Source organism: Dendrobium catenatum, unplaced genomic scaffold (assembly GCF_001605985.2).
Source record: "Dendrobium catenatum unplaced genomic scaffold, ASM160598v2 fragScaff_scaffold_1363, whole genome shotgun sequence".
In the NCBI taxonomy this organism is placed as follows: Eukaryota; Viridiplantae; Streptophyta; class Magnoliopsida; order Asparagales; family Orchidaceae; genus Dendrobium; species Dendrobium catenatum.
The window spans coordinates 147,428-170,610 of NW_021319825.1; the positions used below are offsets into that span (position 1 = coordinate 147,428).

The 23,183-nt window shown below is 32.5% G+C and overlaps 2 protein-coding genes across 5 annotated transcripts in view; both read right to left on the minus strand.

The window, feature by feature from the left end:
- LOC110115236 (isoflavone reductase homolog PCBER-like) overlaps nucleotides 1-8,987 on the minus strand; it is a 13,387-nt gene extending 4,400 nt beyond the window's left edge. Inside the window, exons 1-5 of the mRNA XM_020848408.2 lie at nucleotides 8,814-8,987; nucleotides 7,264-7,622; nucleotides 6,877-6,938; nucleotides 6,623-6,766; nucleotides 6,161-6,398 (exon numbers count right to left, since the gene is read on the minus strand). Coding sequence (XP_020704067.2) covers nucleotides 6,161-6,398; nucleotides 6,623-6,766; nucleotides 6,877-6,938; nucleotides 7,264-7,622; nucleotides 8,814-8,926 — 916 coding nt within the window. The 5' untranslated portion in view covers nucleotides 8,927-8,987. The remainder of the gene's footprint in view (nucleotides 1-6,160; nucleotides 6,399-6,622; nucleotides 6,767-6,876; nucleotides 6,939-7,263; nucleotides 7,623-8,813) is intronic.
- A 6,687-nt stretch (nucleotides 8,988-15,674) lies between these two features.
- Nucleotides 15,675-23,183, minus strand: part of LOC110115233 (dolichyl-diphosphooligosaccharide--protein glycosyltransferase subunit 1A) — a 54,175-nt gene continuing 46,666 nt past the window's right edge. For all 4 annotated transcript variants that reach the window (XM_028699675.1, XM_028699674.1, XM_020848406.2 and 1 more), the window contains one exon: nucleotides 15,675-16,107. In XM_028699675.1, the coding sequence (XP_028555508.1) occupies nucleotides 15,916-16,107 (192 nt within the window). In that variant the 3' untranslated portion in view covers nucleotides 15,675-15,915. The remainder of the gene's footprint in view (nucleotides 16,108-23,183) is intronic.

Consider the following 23,183-nt stretch of genomic DNA (forward strand, 5'->3'; position numbering starts at 1 on the left):
ACATTTCCATTTAAATATCATCTAATAGAAACTCTTTTTTCAAGAGGTATCTTTTTGTACTAATTCTTCTCAGTCATTCTTAAATTTTAATTTTGAATGTATATATAAACCAACTTGAGGAGCATAAATACTTATAATACTAATAATCTTAGTATCAATATTAATATTTAAAGCTATAATTCTATTTTTAATTCTATTAATTTCTATAGCATTATCTTTTAAACTCTTATAAATAATCACAAATACACCATTTCTGGTATGACTCCTACCTTAATATCATAATTTAAATCCTAAAATATCAATCTCTTTAGCCTTCTCTTTGATAATTTATAAATCATAAAAAAGAATATTCTGATTTATGAATTTATTTAAGTTAACGAAGAAAAATATATATTATTTATTTAAAATAATAAAAATAATAAAATTTAAATTTAGCATCCACCTCATATCCATGTTAATGAATTACAAAATAAAATTAAAAAATATTAAAAGAATAATAATATTATAAATTGATAAATGTCAAAAATTTAAATCAACAACAACAATAACAAGTTATTGAACCACTATATGAGCTCTACTACATAAATACTTTCTATTAAGAGTGAAAATATCATCTATATCTAATAAAAAAGCTTATTTTAATACTTTCTGAACAAGTATCTTTAGGTCTACCTCTGTCTTTCTTAACATAGAACATATCTAATGCATCTACTCTTCTAACATGGTCATTGAAAGGATGACATTTTATGTGACCAATCCATATAAGGCAACTTTCTTTAATCTTATCTACCATTCTACTCCAACCTTTCAGGTATATACTCATTTCACATTTTGTCTCTAAGTGTAATGTTACTCATCTTGGATAAAAAAATTGGAGGGTTGTATTAGGTAGCAATAATTGATGTAAATTTTGTCAAACAATCATGCATGACATAAATACAAAAATTAAATATATTTAATAAAATTTAATTAGGACATCTAGATCAAACTTTTCCTTTCATAGTTTGAGATAAAAAGTCATACCTTATTTCATGTGTTTGTGAGTATTTTGTATGCATATGAGTGTTTAAATCTTTTATGAGACAAATCATGAGGGTTTGTGAGCATGATTAGGGTGAAAAAAAATCTTAAAAATTCCTCTATGAATGTTGTGGCACCGAGGTAGGTAACAGTACAACATTGAGCTCTTTATATTTTCATCAAAATAATATAGGCCTGTGGCGACATGTTCTCTAGTGGCACATGCTGTAGAGCTATGGGGTTGGGTGCCACAATTCCAAGTCCAAAAATTTTAAAAATATCAACTTCCACTCATTTTATTTTATCAAAAAGTTATTTCCCCATAAGTGTAGCCAGCTAGAGAGAGAGATAGAGAGAGAGAAAGAGAGAGAGAAGGATTTTAGAGAGAGATAGGTAGGATTTAAGTGACTAGCTTATTTTCTATTATCAGTTCAGTTTGTGAAATTGTCTCAATCGAGTTAGGTTACATTTTACCTTTTAGTTTTCAAAAATATTAAATTTTTGAGTTTTTTTAATTGAAATTTTAATTTGTTAGTATAAAAATGAGGATAATTTTACACCCACTAAACATTCATTGTATAACTTTATGTATCTTATAGATATAACTATTATGAACATTTAAGTATTTTTTGAAAAATTTCTACTAAGTGATTTGAAAAGTGTGCCATTTTTATCAAATTAAAAATATATTTTGATCCAAAACAATAAGACTGTAGTGTAATTAAAACTTTAAAATAATGTTTTGAATAATCCCTAGTAATTTGGTGAAATTCTGAAACTATAAAATTCTGCTAAATAGTTGAATATCTTGCTCATCGATAAATCATTATGTATATTTCTAAAGAATGATTTATTTACATTACATTTATATGCTTATCTACCTTAAATGTATGAGGATATCTAATATGTGGTGGAAGTTTTGGTGCTGAATGTACAAGGGTCATATGGGCCTAAAATTTTTAATATCTATTATGAGTTAAGCATTAGATGTCATAAGGGTCTATTATTTTGATATGCTAGCATAGGAAGTCATAAGGGTTTACATTTTGATATCTATCTCTAATGGGAGGCATAAGGACATGAGGGAATTATATTACTTTTTTGCTCTAATATATAAAGTACTTGTTTATTTACTTTTAGCATAAAGTCTATTTAAATACTATTAACTACTAACATTATTCTATTTAGTATAATAACTTAACATTGACAGCTTTTATTTCAATAAATGTATAATGAATTTATTATTGGGAATCAAGGTTGATAGGTGTGACATATTGAGTTGTGTTAGTACACACCTATTGAGCATTTTATTTCAGTTTAGGGGAAAGGGAAGGAACAGGTTGAGTAGTTGAGGTTGCATGTTTTGATCCATTCAAGTTTATATAAGTATTTTTATATATTTTTGTATAATTATGGATATTTATTTTCTCGCTCTATTCTGGTCCATATCTAGGTACTATATTGTGTAGGTTTATTGGAAATAATTTTTGAACATGAATGAAAGAAAGAAATTATGGATGAGTTTTTCTTTCTGCTTACAAGAAGTTAATTAGAAGCTTCGTTATCTATTTTAAATTGAAGAAATCAAAGAAGTCCCCAAAACTTATATTTTGGGCTTAGTCTATAATCATTTAATATTATATGACATGTCCTATATGTGGGTCATATTGGGTTGGGTTGTCATAGCTTGCCATGACAGAATCATTCAACCACGGAGCCCACATTCTCTACAACACTAATTCATTCACCTTCCTTCTTTAGGAGATCCATAACTCTAGTGGAAGTTGTTAGCGACTTCAACGTTTCCACCAGCCATAGGTCCCTCCTACTCAATACTTACTAACAAACTCATCTATACATAGTCAATACTACTGGACTCTCCCATGCATATTATTATGTTTTCCCCAAGTTAGATTATCAAATTCTTACAAAGTCATTCTCCATCCAGCTTGTCAGAGGATGACACGTGTCCAAGATAGTTTGTATAATTGAGAGTTTATAAAGCATTTTATTTTATATTTATTTATAGATGTAGTATTACATATTGCCCTCATATCCTTATAAATAAAGGGTAAGAGGAGCATTTGGAATCTTTTAATCTTTTTAGCTCGTGGGATCTTTGGCATCTTGAGAATTTGTACAATTGATTCTTGATAGTGGACAACTCTCTCCATTCTCATACAAATTATTAGGCCCTTTTATCATAGTTAGCTTGCTAGTAAGGTCAAGTGTTATTTATAGATAAACCAATAATAGATGCGAAAGAGGTAGAGAACACAGAAAAGGATGTGGCTATGGACAATGGGAGAAAAATGAAGGGATGGAAACAACAATAAATCTAGCTACTTAAATAATATAGATAAGAGTAAAACTATATTAACATCAAGAGAACATTAAAGATGCAATTTAAGGTTGAGGTATGATGAGTTTCATATAAAGGTCTATAATTATAAAATTTTCAATAATTATGCTTCTTATTTCAGAGTATAAGAAAAGTTAAGAAAAATGGCAATTTCATAGAAGAGAGGAGTGGAGATGAAAGAACCTTCTTTTTAGTATACAAGGAGAAAGATGAATTAAAAGCAAATAAATGGTACCCGATGCTATTGTAAACTATCACAAGTTTGGAGAAAGTGGCATGTTTGTTGAGCTCAATAAAGTGATAAGAGGAAACATCTTATATGGAAATGAATCCAAAATATTGATTGCAAGCAAAGGTAAAAAAAATCTTATATTCTTGAAAAATGGAAGCCATTATTCTTCTCAAATGTTTACTTGATACCTAATATGAAAAATAACATTTTGTGACTGGATTAATTATTAAAGAAAGGGTATGATATTCACTTGAAAGAACATATATATTTTTTTTTGTTCAAGAGATGATAAAAATAATTGATTGCTAAGATACTTATATAAAAAACTAGAATATTTCTTTTAAATATTCAATATATAACTTCAAAGTATTTAAAGTCTTGCTATACCGATGCATCATAGTTATGGTACCTATGATATCTTACATTCTTAAACTTCTAGTAGAGAATGAGATGGTGAGAGACCTATCTTGCAACAACCAACTTGATAAAGATGTGCACTTCGGAATAATCTCATAAAAGATTCTTGAAAGAGTTAAGTTTATAAACTACAAAACCACTTGAGTTCATACATACTAATATTTCTCACCTTGTTAGACTGATGTCTTGTCATGAAAACAAATATTTTCTGTTCTTTATTAATTTTCTCAAGGAGAAATTTTATGTGTTTGAAAATTTCAAGTAATTTAAAAGTTTTTGCTATGAAAGAAAGGAGTCTTAATATTAAAGCCATGAGATCTAATCAATGCGAGTTCACATCCAACAAATTCTAAGAATCAATATTGTAAAGATTGTGGAATTTATCTCCCTTTGAAGATCCCAAGACCTTCCTAATAAAAAGGATTGGCAGAGAGTAGAAATCGAACTATGTTCAGGATGGCTCAAAGCATGCTAAAAGAGTTTTTAATCGAAGTGGTCACTCATGCAATCTACTTAATCACTCTCTTATAAGAAGTGTTCATGAAAGGAATCTACAAGAGGCATGCATGAAGTGAAAGGAAGCCAATCATCTCTTATCTCAAAGTCTTTGGAAGTGCAGCTTATTTCCATGTAATAGACGATAAGAGAGAAAAGTTTAATGATAATTAAAGTAAGAAAAACTATTTATCGATTATGATTCAATCTCTAAAGGCTACAAGCTCTATTATCCACTTATTAGCAAGATTGTTATTAATTGTGATGTAGAGTTTGATGAGCAAGATTTTTATGGGTAAAAAAATATGTAACGATGAGTGTAATTAATTTTTCACTTTTTTGAGAAACAAGAAGAAAGTGAGCAATCCACTATAGATGGGATTATACTATAAGAATCACAAAAGCCCACTTCTCCATTAATCTCACTAAGCAAATGTAAATGATCAACTTCAACATCACCTTCAAGTATAGGTTTAAATGAGAAGACATCTCATATTAGAAACTTAAATCATGTTTATGAACTAACCAAAAATCCATATGATAGTGTTGTTTTTATGTCTCCTTAGCTATTGTTAACCTTTAGTTTATTAAGAAGTAATCAAAAGCAAGAAGTGGGTAGATGTTATGAATGAAGAAATCAAAGTAATCACAAAGAGTGATAGATGGTAGCTTGCTCCACTTCCATAAGGACATGGTGCCATTTTAGTTATTACATGGGTATAAAAGGCCAGTGAAGAAGAATGCTAAATGTGATGTGGATTGATGCAAAGCACAATCGATGGCTAAAGTATATAGTTAAAAATGTATTGAGCATGATGAGGTATTTTTTCTTTTTTCTCATCTTGAAACTATTAGACGAGCTATCTCCTTGGATGTAAGGAGGATCTTCTATCTATTTATTGGATCATCAATCTATGTTGAGCTGCACTGAACAGATTTTAGGCTATGAAGTTAAAGGAAAATGAGAGAAAGTCTTAAAATCAAATAAAGACTTATATAATTTTAAGTAAACACCAAGATCATGGAGTACTCAAATTGACATGTAATTTTGAGAAAAAAAATATGTTAAATTTCCATTTGAGTATGCACTTTATATCAATGACCAAAATTTTGATATTTTGACGACTGTGTACTTGTATGTAGATGACTTGTTTTTTCATGGATAATAATATATGTATGTATGAGGAGTTTGAGAAATAAATGGCCAAAGAAAGAGATGATAGACAAAAGCTAGTGCTTTCTACATTAGCATTGAAGTTTAGCAAGAGGAAAAATGTATCCTCATCACTTAAGAAGGCTATACTAAGACTTTGTTTGGGACGATTTTTTTACTGCTTCTTAAAACAACTTTTTAATGAAAAAAATAAAATTTTTGTGCTAGAAAGATGCTTTAAGAAGCAGTAAGAAAGCAGCCCGAAACAAAGTCTAATTAGGTACACAAATAGTTAAAGATGGATGACTCTAATCCCATTGGAATACAAATTGAATGAGAAATTAAATTGTTAAAAAGGATGAAGTTGAAAAGTTAGATTCAATTCTCTATAAAAGCTTTGTCAAAAGCTAACACTACTTAACTAGCTAGTACTAGGCCAGATATTGAAAAAAAAACCAAAGAAACATTGGTAGTTGATAACCTTTAGTGTTTCCATCTCCGAGGATAAAAACTCTCTCGTCAGGAATTGTAGTTTCTTCTACCTGCCCAAGTCTTGAAAGGAAGTAGGTGCAACAGAAGTTACACGACACAAAGGTGAAAGGAATACCTTCCTTTCTGATAGCTTCTCTTATCTTAACCTTCATTGCTAATACGCTTTTTGCAGGTTCCAAAACTTGAACTCTATCAACATCAAATCCGAACTCAGATGGGAAGTATCTCTGCATTCCAAATCACTATGAATTAATATCCAATTAGCTCATATTTAAATTTAATTTTAATTTATTATATAAAAAACAAAAATATTATTATATATGTGTTATCTATATTACATTCTACCCATATTTTGTAAAAATGTTTATTAAGATTAAAATTTTATTTTGATGTGATTTGAATTACATTTGGGTTGAAGCAAACTCTAAATGAATTTCAAGAGTAGATATACCTTAATATTTCCTGCCTCTTTTATGGCTGATATTATGCGAGTTTGTTCCTCAAGTTGTATGCTGGGTTCATGGCCTAATAATGAGAATACTACATCCACCTTCTTGATCATATTCACCAACCAATCATGATCATTCAACTCACCCTACAAATAGTTAATTAGCACAATTAAAAAAAATACCACATCAAAGGTGCTAAGAGAGGAGAAATTATTATGTGCGGAGAGTGGATACAAAACGTCATCCAGAGATCAACCAGATTAATGCACCACGTCAGTAGTACCGAACTGCGGTACTGAGCAGTACTGAGATGCAATACTGAGCAAGGAGTGATGTGGCACATTCTGGTAAGTCTCTGGACGGCGTTCGGTGTCCGCACAAAATAATTGATCCTAACATAGTGATAAATTCATCTTATTCTCATTGGATTCTTTGTTTAACATTCCTTTGCGAGTGAATTATCTAACAAGGCCTTTGATTGCAAGTGTTTGAGTGGAAAATGACTTATTCTATCTCAAGTTAGAGCACTACAGGAATATCTCTTATTACCGGCGGCCAAAATTCACCGGAAATAAAAAAATTCCACTGGAAAATATAAATTTCTGGCGGAAATGTAGTCGACGGTAAAACGTGCATCAGAAACCTTGTTCCGACGTTTGGCTGGAGGCAACTGACACTAGTGGGAGCGAACCGAAACAAGCAGGAGGGAAATGAGAAGGAAGACCATAGCGGAAGGAAGATAGGGCTTTCTCCGGCGGGTTTTCGGACGGATTTTTCACTGGAAATATTTGCTGAAATTCCGCCGGAACTATTATGTCGGGTTTAAATAAGCCGGCAGATTTAAATTTTCCGCTGGAAGTTCCACAGATAACTTCTAGCGCATTTTTTCCGCCGGAACTTACCGCCAGTTTTACAAAAACCAGTAGTCTTTTCGGCAGGTTTTCCGCTAGAAAATTCACCACTAAGAAGTTACCGGCGGAACATCTGCTGGTTACGCTGCCACTGATACCAACATATATAATAACTTATTTCTTTCACATTTACTGTTTATCCATCTCCTAGTTTGAGACATGCAAAGCCCAATACTTTGCATGGCTGAAGTTCTCTCATCAGTTTGCAAAAAGTACCTTAAAATCAAAATAAATATATTATTTCTAACACTCTTTTTTTTTCTCAGTTGGTGGTCGCTGGTTCTGAATTGCCAAGTATTCCAATGAAATTTCTCATGTTGATAATTTTGTCATTAAAGCATCCCTCGTCTCTTTAGTAGTCAAGATGCCTTTACAATCACTTATATATGGTCATTCTCCAGATTTTGTTTTCCAACCTTCCACTCTTAACAAAACCATGGCTCCTCTATTTTTCTACACTTACTTTTCTCCTGGCGTTTTTATCCTTTTTAATGTTTCCTCAGGTCTATTATGACATTTTCGTTGTTATTTTCGCAAAAAAAGCTTATATACCTCCAAAAACTTTTGACTTTCTGGCCATTGTATGACATTGATATTCTCTCCTTAGCAACTAAGTTTCTATTTGGGATGATTTTTTTACTAGTTTCTAAAGAATTTTTGTAATATAAATCTGCTTTAGAAAGTAACTAAGATTCTATTTGGGATGATTTTTTTACTAGTTTCAAATGCAGCCTAAGGCTTCGTTTGGGATAGCTTCTTTATTGCTTTTGAACGCGGTTTTTTAGTACAAAATTTTCTAATTCAAGAAATTGTTGTGCTAAAAAGTTGTTCTAGAAAGTAGCAATAAAGCTTTCCCAAACAAAACCTAAGTCTTCTCCTTGGACAACTTTCTTAATGCTTTGCATTTCAGATCGTAACCACAATTTCTATTTGGCCACTAATTTTTTGCTGCTTCAAAAAAAATTGTACTAAGAAGCTGCGCTTTCAATAACAACTTTAAAAAATTAATTTCTCTACAACAATTTTATAAAGCAATAAAAAAGCAGTCCCAAACAAAACATAAATAAAAAAAAATGATCGGACCTAAATCTATTAAAATATATATAGAGATTTTATAAATATATTTTGATAGTAGAGAGAGAGAGAGAGAGAGAGAGATTATGCAAAGCTTGTAATTTTTATTGCAATATAAGAAATTATTTAAATTTTGTTATAAATTTATTTGTTATCTTTTTATAATTTTGCCCCCCCCTAAGAATTTAGGCTGGTTCCGCCCCTGGGCCTCACAAGAGCAAAGGTAGGGTGGCCGAGCTTAATGCTTGCTTGAATGAGGTGCCTCCCAATGTAACCCGTTGCTCCAATAACTAAGATCTTGGACACATTTTGACTACCCATTTACGTTAGAAGAGGTAGGAAACAAAGAATGGAAGCTCGAATTTAATAACTAATAGATGTCTCAACTAATTGTTGGGTATTTATAGATGAATGATATCTGTCATTCATCCATGTATTAATGCTGCATGTGATTCTTTTTTTTTTTTTGAAGAAAAAAAAAATAACAAAAAAAACATGTGATTCATGTGATTTATGTGATTTTTTTTTTGTTACTTTAAAAGGTTACACGTGATTCATGTAAACAGTAAAAGAAATATATATAGATGAATCGTACTTGTTATTTACTGTTCACATGAATCACGTGTAACCTTTTAAAGTAACAAAAAAAAAAACAAGAATCATGTGTAACCTTAATATCTATGAGAATTGACATTCTTTCTAAGGCAGTCAAAATCGGGTTTGGGTCCAACTTGAATTTGACAAGACACTATTTAACCCGACCCATTTTTTAATACGGGTCACTTTGTAAGACCTGAAATGGACTCATTTAGGACCCGAGTTAACCGGTACGACCCGAAAACCCTGGTCTGAAGCAACAATAGTAAATAGTGAAAGATTTGAATAACTTATAATAGGTTTACAAACAGTAGGTTTACTTCTGTTGCACAATCCAGACAACAACCCTAACAAGTAAATAACTCGATTGCAATTTTGGCACACAACAGCTACCCTAAATTATTCAACGCAAAATCCTAAACCGAGCAGTCTAAGACAAGCTTCGTCTGGAATGAACAAACTGACTAAATGAAACAAAAGTTGACAAGATCAACAACAAATGAGACATTCTTTTGAAAGGAACAAACCGAGATGATGAAATTTAAATCCTTCAAAAATTTTTAATAGCCATAGACGCTCAAAGATGAAGCTTCTAAAAGGGAAAAAAATGAGATAAAAATAGCTTGACTAAGTGTTCTTCTTGAGGCTGAGAAGATGTGCACATTAAGAATGCAAGAGTTAAGACTGAGCTTGACTAAGCAACAAACACTGGAGAAATGAGGAGAGTTTCAGACTAGAATCGAGGAGAAGAGGAAACCCTAGACGAAGCAAGAGAATGAGAGGGAGGAGAGCTGACAGCCCGAGAAGCTTCATAATGAGAAACGAATGGCAGGCAAGAATACTAAATCACACACTTATGCGAACACACCCTAATTAAACCTTGCAGGTCATTATCGGGTTCTCAGGTTAACCTGAACCCAACCGATAATTTCAAACGACTCGGAATTGTAAACCCGAACTAGTTTTTAAATAGGTTGATCCTAACCCAAAAATTTTAGGTCAGGTTTCGGTCGGGTTATCGTGTCATGTCAATTTTTGATAGCCCTAATTCATTTAACAAAAAGTCATAGGTTTAGTACTAGTGGTATTTTTTTTAAAATAATTTAAATATTTAAATGTTATATAAGTCACTAAAAAGATATGTACATTATATATGTAAACATATAAGAATTTTGTGGAATATATGTAAATTTTGTGGAATATATGTAAATCATATTTCAATATTAACATATAGTGTACAAACTAACAAAAGTATGGCACATGCATGCCAAATAGTTTGGCAGTTAAGAGCTTTGGAAGTTATTGCCAAGATATTGAATTTAATTCCCGCTTGCATTATATTACATCTCATCCATGTGATAAATACTAATACTAATAATAAAAGAAAGAAAGAAAAAATATGCAGGCTACGATCCAAAGACCAACATTGTAGGCTACGATCCAATTAATGTAAACTCGTGCACACATCACATATGCAGGCTACAATCCAAAGACCTCTTGGATGATAGATAAAGTTCTCAACCAACAGATCAAAATGAGCCGCATAAGTATTTTTGACTTGCAAGAGGTTGGCTTATTTTTTATCTATTAATCAAGTATATATTGAAAAGCATTTATTTTCCCTTAGCCCCACCTCTTAGGTTATTGATCAAGTCATCCTTTTCAAGTCTATTCTCCTATTTAATTAGAGTAGTTGTATGTCATCATCATCATAACTCAAATGTTCGACTTGGTGGTAAAATTTCTATTTTTTTTCCTCCTTATTGTTGAAATGTTGATTTTATTGTTCATAAATTATTTTGAGTAATTTTTATATATTCATAAAAATAAATTTTATATTATATGGATAATATTGCACACATTCAACCCTTGCCTATATCATACATTAGTACCATTACATTAACAAGAAAATATCTATTATGTAATTTCAATTGTTATATATATTTATAAAACTACATTCAAACTAAAATGCACTGTTGAATTTGATCTCAAAATAATAAAAATAAATAAATATATTTTAATTTTAAATTAGTAATTTCATTAAATAGCTAGCAAATCTGAATAGTAATTCAACTTTTTCTTCTTCTTACCCATGTTGCTCCTTTATACAAGGTAACTCACTTCAGAATGCATGTGCAAAAGTATTTCCTTCACATGTTTCAGTCCATATCATAGAAAGCTCATAAGTTTGGTAGGTGAAGACAAAAGATTGAGATTATTTTAGCAGATGAATAACTAAAGTATGATGTGCATAAAATCTAAATATGTATAAATATCCCCTCCTCTTTAGTTTTAATTTTCAAGTTAGGCACAAAAGCTTCTAAGGGAGAAGAATGGATAAGGAAAAGAAACATAGCTTTAAAGAGTGAATAGTTTCAGAGTTATATTTTATAAAAAAAAATATTGATTTTGAGTTTGTAAAAGTTTAATATTGTGTGACATCAACAATGTTGTATCAAAATGATGGCAAATGAAGGAATGATATATTTCAAAGTTATGATGGTCATCAAGAGCATCTATGATAATTAGAGTATTACAAAGACTCTACTAAGAGCACAAGATGAATGAGATGTTGCCACGAAAGACTATAGAGAGCAAGACAATATTGCATCATATCCCAAACTTACAACAATAGCAACAACAACAACATCAAGACTTTATGACAAACAAAAAAGATATGGGCTTAAGACTGATCCTTGATGTAATCCAATTGAAATAGAAAAATACTTGGTCAAATTACCTTGTGTTTGAAGTTTGAACACAAATAACAGCTCCTGCATACATATCCTTAATGACTTTAATCTAAGCATTATTAACCCTTTTCCTTTCTAGAACTCTCAATAGCACTTCTCTTGAAACTTTATTATTTGCTTTCTCTAAATCAATAAATATCATATCTAGATCCTCCTTATTCTCACACTTCTCCACTAATCCTCTCATCAAATATATATACAGCATCCATAGTAGATCTACCTGACATGAATCCAAATTGATTTTGAAAAATATTAGTGTCAAGTCATAACCTATGCTCAATAACTCTCTCCTATAGTCATAAAATATGATACATGAATTTAATTCCTCTATAATTCATACAATCTTGTGCATGCATCACCTTTTATTCCTAGAAGTAAGAATTAATGCACTCCTTCTCCACTCATCTGACTTCTTTTTTGTCTTCAAAATAATATTGAAAGGTTTCGTAAGCCAAAAAATTTCTTCATCTCTTAAGCATTTACATACCTCTATTGGAATATAATCAGGTCCAACAGCTTTTCAACACATCATTTCCTTTAAAGTCTCCATAACTTTGATTTTTCCTAATATGTTGATAAAAATAAAAATCTTTATTTTCATTTAGAATGCTAAATCACTAAAGTCGGTCATATTATCATAATCTTCATTAAAGATCTTATCAAAATATCTCATCCATCTTTGTTGAACATCCCAAACCTAGAGGAAAAAATTTTAATAAATTGCGTGAAAATTAGATTTTATTTCGCAAGCTTTTTTTTTTTTTTAATTTTGGATAAAGGTCATTATTCAAAGATTTTATAAGAAAATTAGAAGACCAACATTGTAGGAATATAAAAATAAAAAAAAAAATAAAAAAATAATAAAAATAAAAAAAACATTGTAGGAATACGCAGCAGAGGACTTCTATAGTATAGTTGATAGTCAACTTTAATTTGTATGATATTGTTAAATATTCCTTTAGTTCTTTTTTTTCTTAAATGCAAGAACGACAGATTATAACTTCATGGCCTTAGTAAGATCACACGTCGCAATCATTTCTTTAAATAAAAATATTTCTTGCGATTAATTATCATAATAAATAGTTAAACCACATTTGTCTATTTGTTTGTGCAATTTTTTTTTTCTTGAAAAAAAAAAAAAGCTTCTGCAACCTAATTTGTACCAGATGATTTTATGACACAACAAATTTGTACAAGACGAAAGCAACTCTTAACCCCCTCTACTTTAAGGTTTCGTTTGGGATGACTTTCTTTATGCTTCTTAAAGTAGCTTTTTAGTATAAAAATTTTAATTTTTGTACTAAAAAGCTATTTTATGAAGCAGTAAGAAAGCCGTCCCAAACGAAGCCTAAATCTTTACCAAACTGCTTTTAGAACCTAATTTGCAGGATTCAAGCAGGCTTTTTGACCTCACACCCTTGGAATCTCAACAATATTCCTCAGTGCTAAATCATTTTTTAGCTGTTTTAGAAAACAGTAAGAAAATTATCCCAAATAAAATTTGGATATACACTAAGTTCTTTTTCTGGATGATTTGCTTCACACAATTGTAATCAATTGTAACCCTCTTTTATGATTAAATGATATTTGCTAGTTGTGGCCCTCAATTTTCCCTTTCCTTTTGATTAGGGTTAGTAAATATATAAAAAGAGAGGGTATATTAAAGATAACAATCTTCTTTCTACCATCCACAACCACCGCGTCAGTGGTGACTATGATCATCGGGCAGTTCCAAATAGAGAATAACCATAACTATTTTTTAATATTATTTAGGCAATCTTGAGTCAACATTTAAAATGTTACATTCTCAACAATAATTTTACAACTATATTTACAAAAAAAGTTACAACCATTCTAAACAGATCCTTAAAATCTACTTCATTTATATATATATATATATATAAATATATATATAAGAGATACAATTTGTATTTCTGCAACAATTATTTTCTGGATAGTGGTGAACAAATGGTGGAAGTGATAAATGTATTTTAGTTGTATAAAGAGATTTAGTCATGCAACGGTAGTCAGAGGGTCATAGTTGGGTCATGGTGGTAAGAGGATTATAATCGGGTAATGATGATCGAATGACTATAGTCAAATGACAATTATCAGAGGATCGTAGTTGAGTGCTGGTAATCAAGCCACTATACAATAGGCAAACAACTATTGTTTTGCAATAGTGGGTAGAGGACCACATTCAGGAAATAGCTAGTGATTTGACAGGGCGGGTTAGCAATGGTTGATAGTGGCAGACATGCAATGGTTTAATGTTGACAATAGTGCGATAGTAAGATGGCGCTGATTGAGCGATGGTTTAGTAGTTCTTGTTCTACATTTAAGTTTTGGTCATTAGCACATAAGTAGATGTATAATTAACCTCGAATGTGTTGGCAAGAGAGTTTATGTATCTACCTAATGCGGTTAAGAGAGTTTATTTTGTTATAATGTATAGGCCCTCATTAAAGCAATCACTTATAATTAATTACATTCCAAAGATCTATAATCTCTAAGAAATGTTGTTAATTAAAGTAGTGGCAAATATTTATGATTTTAAAGATTAGATGAAGCAAAACCAGAATTTTCAAAGGGATATATTCAAATTTCGAACAATTCTTTTCAAGGAGCCAAAGGAAAGACATGGAGTATTATTAGGTGACTTATAATGTAATAAATAAAAAAATATCAGTCATATATCATAAAATAAAAGTGAGAACTACTACACATAGTAACATGAACCTAAGTCTAAAGAAATGCAAGAGACTTATAACTTTCAATTCTATTAAGAGTCTAATATAATTATAATCACACTTAAAAATGATTACTAGCTAAACTCACTTATTCAATTAAACTATGATGTCAATTTTTATATAATTTATTATTCATGGTAATTTATAAGTTTATGACATTTCATTTGACTTTTTCTTTTTATTTAATTTTTAATGAATTTTCTAATTTTAATATTATTTCATTATGATATTACAAAATTTATAGTTTATTTTTTAATTAATTTTCGGATGATATTTAAGATTATGTTTTTTTTTTCAAGTTGAGAACAAACTTAGGAACATTCTATCAAAATTTTGAATTATTTCGTATTAATCTAAATTTTATGTTATTTTTTATTATTTTATGATAAAAATTAACTTTGTTATTAAGATGAGCTCCGAAGTTATATAAAAAATTTTCTAAAGGCTATGTATCATAAGCAAAACTTTAGTTAAAAATTCGAGCTTATTTATTTTTTTATTTATTTATTATAAAATTTAGGCATCCACTTTATTTTCTAATATAAATTACTTTAAATTTTGATGAAACTCATCACAAGAGGTAGGCATGATCATCTCATAAATATTAAAATTTAATTTGAAGGTTTCTAATCTATTCTATTTTATTAAAATAAGATTTAAAAACTTGGTCAGTTGACTTTTGCATTATGTAGGGATTATGAAGTCTAAAAAATTTTATTTCTAATATTTATGAATTCATTTAAATTTTTAGTGATTTTTCTAAACATTAAATTCTTAAAAATTTATATATTTAACATATAAATTTGTATATTTACACATAACACTAATTATTAAATCAGATAAAAATATCACCAATTTAAACATATATATAAATTTTCATATGGCTTGCCTTCCAAAATGTTATATAAATAAATATAAAAATTTAGATGTTAGATACAAATATATAAAACAATTATATAATATGTTATGTAAATCCCAACAAAATTTCCAGATCCATATCTTTGCATTGCAAAATAAAAATTCCATTAAAATACATCAGTTCTAGCTAGCAAAACTCATAATTTATTGTTAAATAAGTTCCTCTTACTTAGCTTTCCAGCTTATCAAAAAAGCTATAAATAGCCATGGCATAGCCAAAATTTTGGTATTCCCTACAAATTTCTGAGCAAAAGGAATTGAAAAGAGCTAATATCATCAAACAGGCAATCGATTAGATCTCATCAATATAATCAAGAAGATCATCAACTTCCTGCTTTAAGGCTGATAGTTTCTGCTGATAAGGAGCGACCCTGTTCTCTATTTCTCTGCCACTGTATTTCTTCTCAAAACAATCGACAACCGCGACATGCTTCTGCATTAATTTTTCTTGCATCTCCTTCTCTTTCGCAACCAGCTCTTCCACCTGTATGAGAATATAAGTTAAGTGCAACAACAATATTAAGATTTTATCGCACTACGTGGGGTCGGCTATATGAATCTTTTTTCTCCATTGTGTCCAGTTAAGAGTCAAATTCTCCATTGTGTCTGGTTGAGAATATAAGTTTAGACAATAGTACTTACACAAATAAATCATACAGCTTCTACAGGAAAATATGAGAAAGAAGAATTAAAACAAATACAACAACAACATCAAGGCTTTCTCCCACTATGTGTGGTCAGCTACATGAATCATTTTTCTCCATTGTGTCTAGTTAAAATTCAAATTCTCATTTAAAACTAATAAAGAAAGATCATTTATAATATTTTCTAACAATGTCTTTTTAGGTCTACCTCTACCTTTCTTAATATAAGCCAAATCTATACATCTATTATCCTAACCGGGTCATCGGAAGGCCGCTATTTTATGTGACCAAACCATATAAGGCAACTCTCCCTAATCTTATCTTCCACTGGAGCTACTCCAACCTTATCATGTATATGCTCATTTCATATCTTATCTCAAAGAGTAAAGCCACTCATCCACCTGAGCATTCCTCATCTCTACAACAGTTAACTTAATATTATGTCTCTTTTTTAATGGCCAACAAATAAAAAAGAAAATTAACTCCTCATTACTCAATTAAAGAAAAGCTTTTTGAGCATGACTCATCACTCTTAAGGATTAGAATACATGAGAAGGAAGATACTAATCAACATTTTTTCAATGTAGTTTTCCTTTTTTTTTTAAGTAGCATGACACAGTTTGATTTTTGGAACTGGGATGGTCCAAATCAGACTTTGTAACGAACCAAATAAAAACAATGATAATAAAATAAATTAAAATTCAAGCAAAATATCTTTATGCCCAATTTGTCAATCCAAAAACTTGCTGAAAATGTAGTTTTGCACTAATCAAAGGGGTTTTCAGTGTTAGTAATTCTGTATGTATTCTAGAGGGGGAGGAGTTTTAAGGGAACAACTATTCCAGCTTTTAATCCACAATTTGAAATCCAGGAAGTTTTAGGTTTTTGATGATGAATTGCTCTTGCTGATGTAATCCAATGGGAAATTTTAGTAAAATTCAAGAAGCATTTGGTAAAGGAAAAACACCTTAATGTCTTCACCTGTACTTCAATGAAGTTAGAGAATCAAAAGATTGGGGACTGAAAATTGATTTGGATGAGTTTCTATTAAAAGAACCTGCACATTTTAGATTTTTAATGAAGTGCTCGTTACAGGAGCTTTAGTTGTTCGGCAGAAAGCTATGTAGATGTTTGTTCATGGCTAGATGATTTAAATTCACGATATTTTCAGAAATTCACACAAAATGGTCCACCTGCTTATTTTTGGGTATTAGTAAAGAATAAAAATAACAAAATCTTACTAAGAATTATAAGTTGCAGAATTTTAACACCATATGAAATACTAAAAAACTCACAAGAGGGAAAAAAAGTACAACCCAAGGAAATCATTAAGATAACTGGTTGTGCATGGCTTTCCTGGCTTGATCAATAAATCAGAATTAGTTAAAGCAAAATCGACAAAGGATAACTGAATTCAAGCAGAATATTTACATTTTTGACTTTTCAGGCGAAGTGCAGTTTATCCAAAAAAAATTCAAGCAGAATATGTTTTATCAAAGTTGTTCATCTAATCCTTGAATATGTTATTCATTCGCAAAAATGATATAAACACAAATTAACCAAAGCTTTCGAACGTCATTCTCTCTAGTTTTACAGTTAAAATTAAAAAGGTTTAAATTTGGAATAACATGTCAAGAAAGAAAGACATTCTTCCAATTTTTACTGCTAGATGTGATTTTGATTGATTTCTACAGATCTTACAAACTACTTACATATTTGTGCATACTAGTTGCTGATTGTGTAGTTTCTTCTACCACCTCTATAATCTAGTTCAAAGCTTCAAATTCAAGAAAAAGAAAGTTACTACACCATCAGACAAAAGAAAGTATACGGTTGGGTCAGCTTGGGTAAACCGAACTCTTAAAAAATAAACAGTCAAATTGAAACAATCCCAAAAAGTTAAGAACAGAACTAAACCGAAGTGCTTATATAAATGAAACTCATCACACAGTTTGGTCCAAATTGGATCACTTTCTAGATTTCCAAAAAAGGCCTCATACAAACATAGGCGATTAATACGTTTGCAGGTTAGGAAGGAAGTTTGCACCAATGTTAGATGCAGGAATACAAGGACTCATTTCAAGGCTTGTGTAAATTACTAAATACTGATGCAAAAATCTAAGTACCCACACAAATATAGGCTGATACAAAAACCCACACTGTATACAGATAGGCAATAACCTATTTAAAATATTTTAACACCACTCCAAGAAATGCACTAATCATGCATAAAGCTTATGCACACAAAATATAGAAGCAACAACAACAACAGTATTAAGCCTTTGTCCTACTACGTGGGGTCGGCTACATGAATCATTTTTCTCCATTGTGTCCTGTTAAAAGTCAAATTATAGTTTAAATCTAATAAAGAAAGATCATTTCTAATATTTTATAACCAAGTCTTTTTAGGTCAACCTCTAACTTTCTTAATATAAGTCAAATATAATACCTCTACTTTCCTAACCGGGTCATCGAAAGGCCGTCGTTTTATGTGACCAAAACATCTAAGGCGACTCTCTCAAATCTTATCTTCTACTGGAGCTGCTCCAAACTTTTCACGTATATGCTCATTTCGTATCCTCTTTTTAAGGTTAAATCCACTCATCCACCTGAGCATCTTCATCTCTGCAACACTAAACATAGTATTATGCTTCTCTTTTAATGGCCAACATTCGGCACCAAAAAGCATTACAGGTCTCATCACCATTGTTGACCTCTGAGATTAAGCCAAAGAAGAAGAATAAAAAAAGGCTTAAATGATTACCTTTAGCCAGGCGACCCATCCCGCCTATCCTGCGCAAATCCTACTCAAGTCCCGTAACTCTGCAACGAAGCCTAACAGTCTTTTCTCGCGTCTTCTCTCGCAAAGCATGTGACTGGCCTTCAAGTCTTCTTAAAACGAGCGATACCCCACGGCAATTTTTTCTTCTTCACTTCCGCACACAAGCTCTCCTTCGCTACTTCCTCCCATAGCCTTCGCAAACCACAAACCCCCATCCGACTTCTTCACATGAAGCCGACACCGACCCAAGCCGGAGACCTCCACACGACCTCCCTCGTCTCCTCTGTTGTTGTTCGACTTCGCCCATTCCACGACTTTCCCTTCCTGCCAGGTCGGAAGTTCCGAAATTTTGATCGCAAGCAACAAGGGAAGCTCACTGTGAAGGTAACTTTATACCTTTCGCATGATTCTTCGTCCAAATCCCTTAAGCCAGCAACATCCACACCAAATCTCTTTGCCACCTGCTCTTACCTGCCGAACTCCAGGCTCAAACTTTTGATCTCCTGAAGCTCGACCTCTTCCTCCATCCAGTTTGACCGAACTCCTCAAACGACAAAGGCCTCCAACCTCCTTTTACCAAACCCCACTAGTTCCGCCCTCACTCCCTGTTGCCTGAAGCTAACTCGTCGCCCACTCTGCCTGTACACGAAGCTTCTACCCGACCTACTTAGGTAATTAGGTATATAGTTTACTTTTTTTTAGTTAGATATTAATTGTTATTACTTATTAGTATATGTGTGTGTATGTGTGAGATAAAATAAGGAGGGAGATGTTTTTTTTTTTTTAAAATAAATAAAGAAAGAAAAGAGATTAAAAAAAAGAGAAGAGAGCTTAAAAAAATATATTAAAAAATAGAAGAAATATATTTGTATGCATTTTTCGTCGCAACCAGTCGCCAAGGTATAACCTCCTAAACTTGGGAGAACCCGCTCTCGGCACTTGCAACGGGGCGAATAACCACCCATGCGCGATTTTCTTAGCACGGTGGTAGGAAATTCGCTCCGGTGCTTGTGGCGAGGCAGGTAATCCCCCTAAAATCCTTTTTCGGTGTTCGTGGCGCGCCAAGGGACCACCCATGCACGCTTTTCTTAGCGTGGTGGGAGGGAACTTGGTGCGGTGCTTACAATGAAGCGGGCAATCCCTGTGCACGCTTTTTTTAACATGGAAGGTGTTGACCCTACACATAAAACCATGCAAAAAGAGGCAAAAACAATGATTTAGGCAATGCATGCATTGACAAAACACATCACTTAAGGGATAAAATGACCTCTGAATGCCAAATGAATGGTATCGTTGCAATTAGGACACTGAATTCTGCTGGGTCGAGGCCCCTCGCAATTGAATCGGACGAGATCGGCCAAAAGGAATGACCGACACCCGAAATTAAAGAGCGAGGCTGACCAAATGATGTTGGATCGACAAACAGACTGCGTCGTTGCATCCGGAACGTCGTCGACATTAAGAATATACATTTTATTTAATCAACTTGGATCGTCTGAGGTGATGATGTGAATCTCGAGGCGATTCGAATATGATGCGAATGCACGCATTACAAGAGAAATGAGACATCGACGATACTAAAACGAAGTCCGATCGCAAAACGGACTACGTCGTTGCGACCAAAACATCAGAAAGACCCCAAATGCACTATCACTTTATCCAATTTTGATACTCGGAGAATTCGACATGTAAAACGAGACAAGATGCATGTGAAACAAAAAAAGCACGCAAATCGAGGACTTTTAGTTGATCGAAGCATTGCTGCCATCCTAATTTAATGCTATTACTAATTATAGAAAATCATTATTAACATTGCCTGTGTTTAAGCAGAAAATGGAAAGTCAAATAATATTTCAAATCACATTAATTTGTAAACCTCTCTGTGCAAATCTCTAAGGGAATCCCTTGAATCCAGCTGAAATAATCCTCACCTCAGACGTTGCTTGCCTCGTTAAATGCAATACCTCGCTAAAATGAAGGAGAGCTCATTCGTTCAAGTTCTACCTCTCGAATCTTAATCCCCGGCCAAGCACCTCCCCCCCTCTCTTACTTTCTTCTGTCGGCACAAGTCACCCTAGTGACTGTAAAGTCCAGTTGTGTGGTTCAAAAACCTCCAATCGGACAACTCACAGCATCATCTCACCTGAACTCCTCTAATAGCCTCCGACTTGTAGCCTTGTCCGTCCAACCCCTGCTCTCAGTCTCATCCAAACTTTTCAAATACACATGCCCATGCTGCTACTATATGCTTGATACTACATATCTATGGATACAACGTATATAATCGACGACTAGCCTTAATCGAAAGTTCTCTCTCGTTATCGGGAGGGGTAATTAACTATAGGAGCTTGCGCCTATAAGAAACCAGAACTCAGATCATAAAGTCCTCGCAAAATGAGGGTGAAATCTCTGGTTAGTGTTCTTATCTACAAACCCATCTGCCTTCCCAAAATTTACCCCATAACTTATTCCGTTAAACCCCCTCGCTGACAGCAATCAGTCGGACGGAGGCTGAGGCCGAATTTTTGGAGCCCACAGCAAGACAAAAATATAAGTACTCGTACGCGGGGAAAGAACTGTTATTTTTTTTTTAATATATGAGTTTAAAGACCCATGCACTTCTTTCTTGGCGTGGTGGATGACGAAGACTACGACCGCGATGTCTCACAACACTGATCGTGCACGTCTTTCTTGACGTGACGGGCAGGCTATGACTCTTGGTTTTTCCCCTAAACGGTGGAGACACCGGGAGGCTGTCGAAATTTTGTCTAAAGACCAAGGACTTGAACTATAAAAGACATTAAGGGACTCGAGCTTGCAATTTGAATGGACATTGAAATGAACTTGAAAATGATATAAAGAACTCTAATTCAATTTGAACCTAAATGAAAAATACATAAGGATATGGTATAACTTGAACCTCATTTGATCATGACTTTAACAATAACGAGGACTTGCAATTTGACCAATGAGGACTTGAATCAAACTCATCCAGAAATACTTGAACATTAAATGAACAACTTGGGAATGCAATTCAACGCTTAAAATGGGACTTGTAATTTGGCAAGATGATAAAGTTAACCATGCAAGCAAGGATCATGGGGAGAATGCAATGATATGCTTGTAATTAACAATACAAGAATTCTAATGAAACATTGAGAAGTGATTGCATCAATGGAAGTGTACATTATAATCACCAAATAATATCAAATTCCTTACACTAGTTGTAAATCACCTTTGAAGGCCAAGAACTTGCAAATGGGGATTTGTTTGCCCATAATAAGAAGATTGTTAAGTTATGATATGGAGGCCATTAGAGCCTACGAGATCATTCACAACATCAAACGTGATGTGTCCTCAAGCAACAAACAATAGAAATTACAAGAGATGTGACACTTCAACCTACAAATCACCATGCAATAGTTCTCGATGAATGTTATGGCTAGCACAAGATAAAGAACTATTTGTAAACGGCGACTAAAGAGTGATGAAAGGAGGATGGTACACTCACAAGTAGCAAGCATCAACCGACAAGCAGAGTACCCGTTCTCTCATGAATGACAATAGTGGACAAGCTACAAAGCTGAAAATCTCCCTACGACCGAGGCCAGTTATCTTGCAAGCATACACATTGGTCCTTATGAACGCCGAAAGACAGGCGAGAAAAATATGAATGTCCACCACTTAGATACATCCATCTTCTGTAAACAGAAGTGTTCAATGATACTACAGGAGATTTATCCCACATTCAATGTGTTAAGTTGCAACTTCGAAGAGCCTATATACAATGAAAATGACAGTATGATGCATATGAATAGATTCAAGTGAATGTTGAAGCACATTACATTGCACCCACCAGAGTTTATGATCAATATTTGACAAATATGATGTCAAAGGTTAATGCAAAGATTGGCGGCCTAAACTCACAATTACAAATAGGAAATACAATTGTTATCCCAATCATCCTGAGGGTTGCAATAAGTATTTTAGGAATTGATATCTTGTAAGAATCTCCTGGGCAACCTGATACAGATTCAGTTGTTATAGTTGACAGCTCAAGGTAGTGATCACTAATCCGGAGGTACAGGACATCGGTAAGAATATAGCCATCCAAGATTGAAAGGATTGATCCTT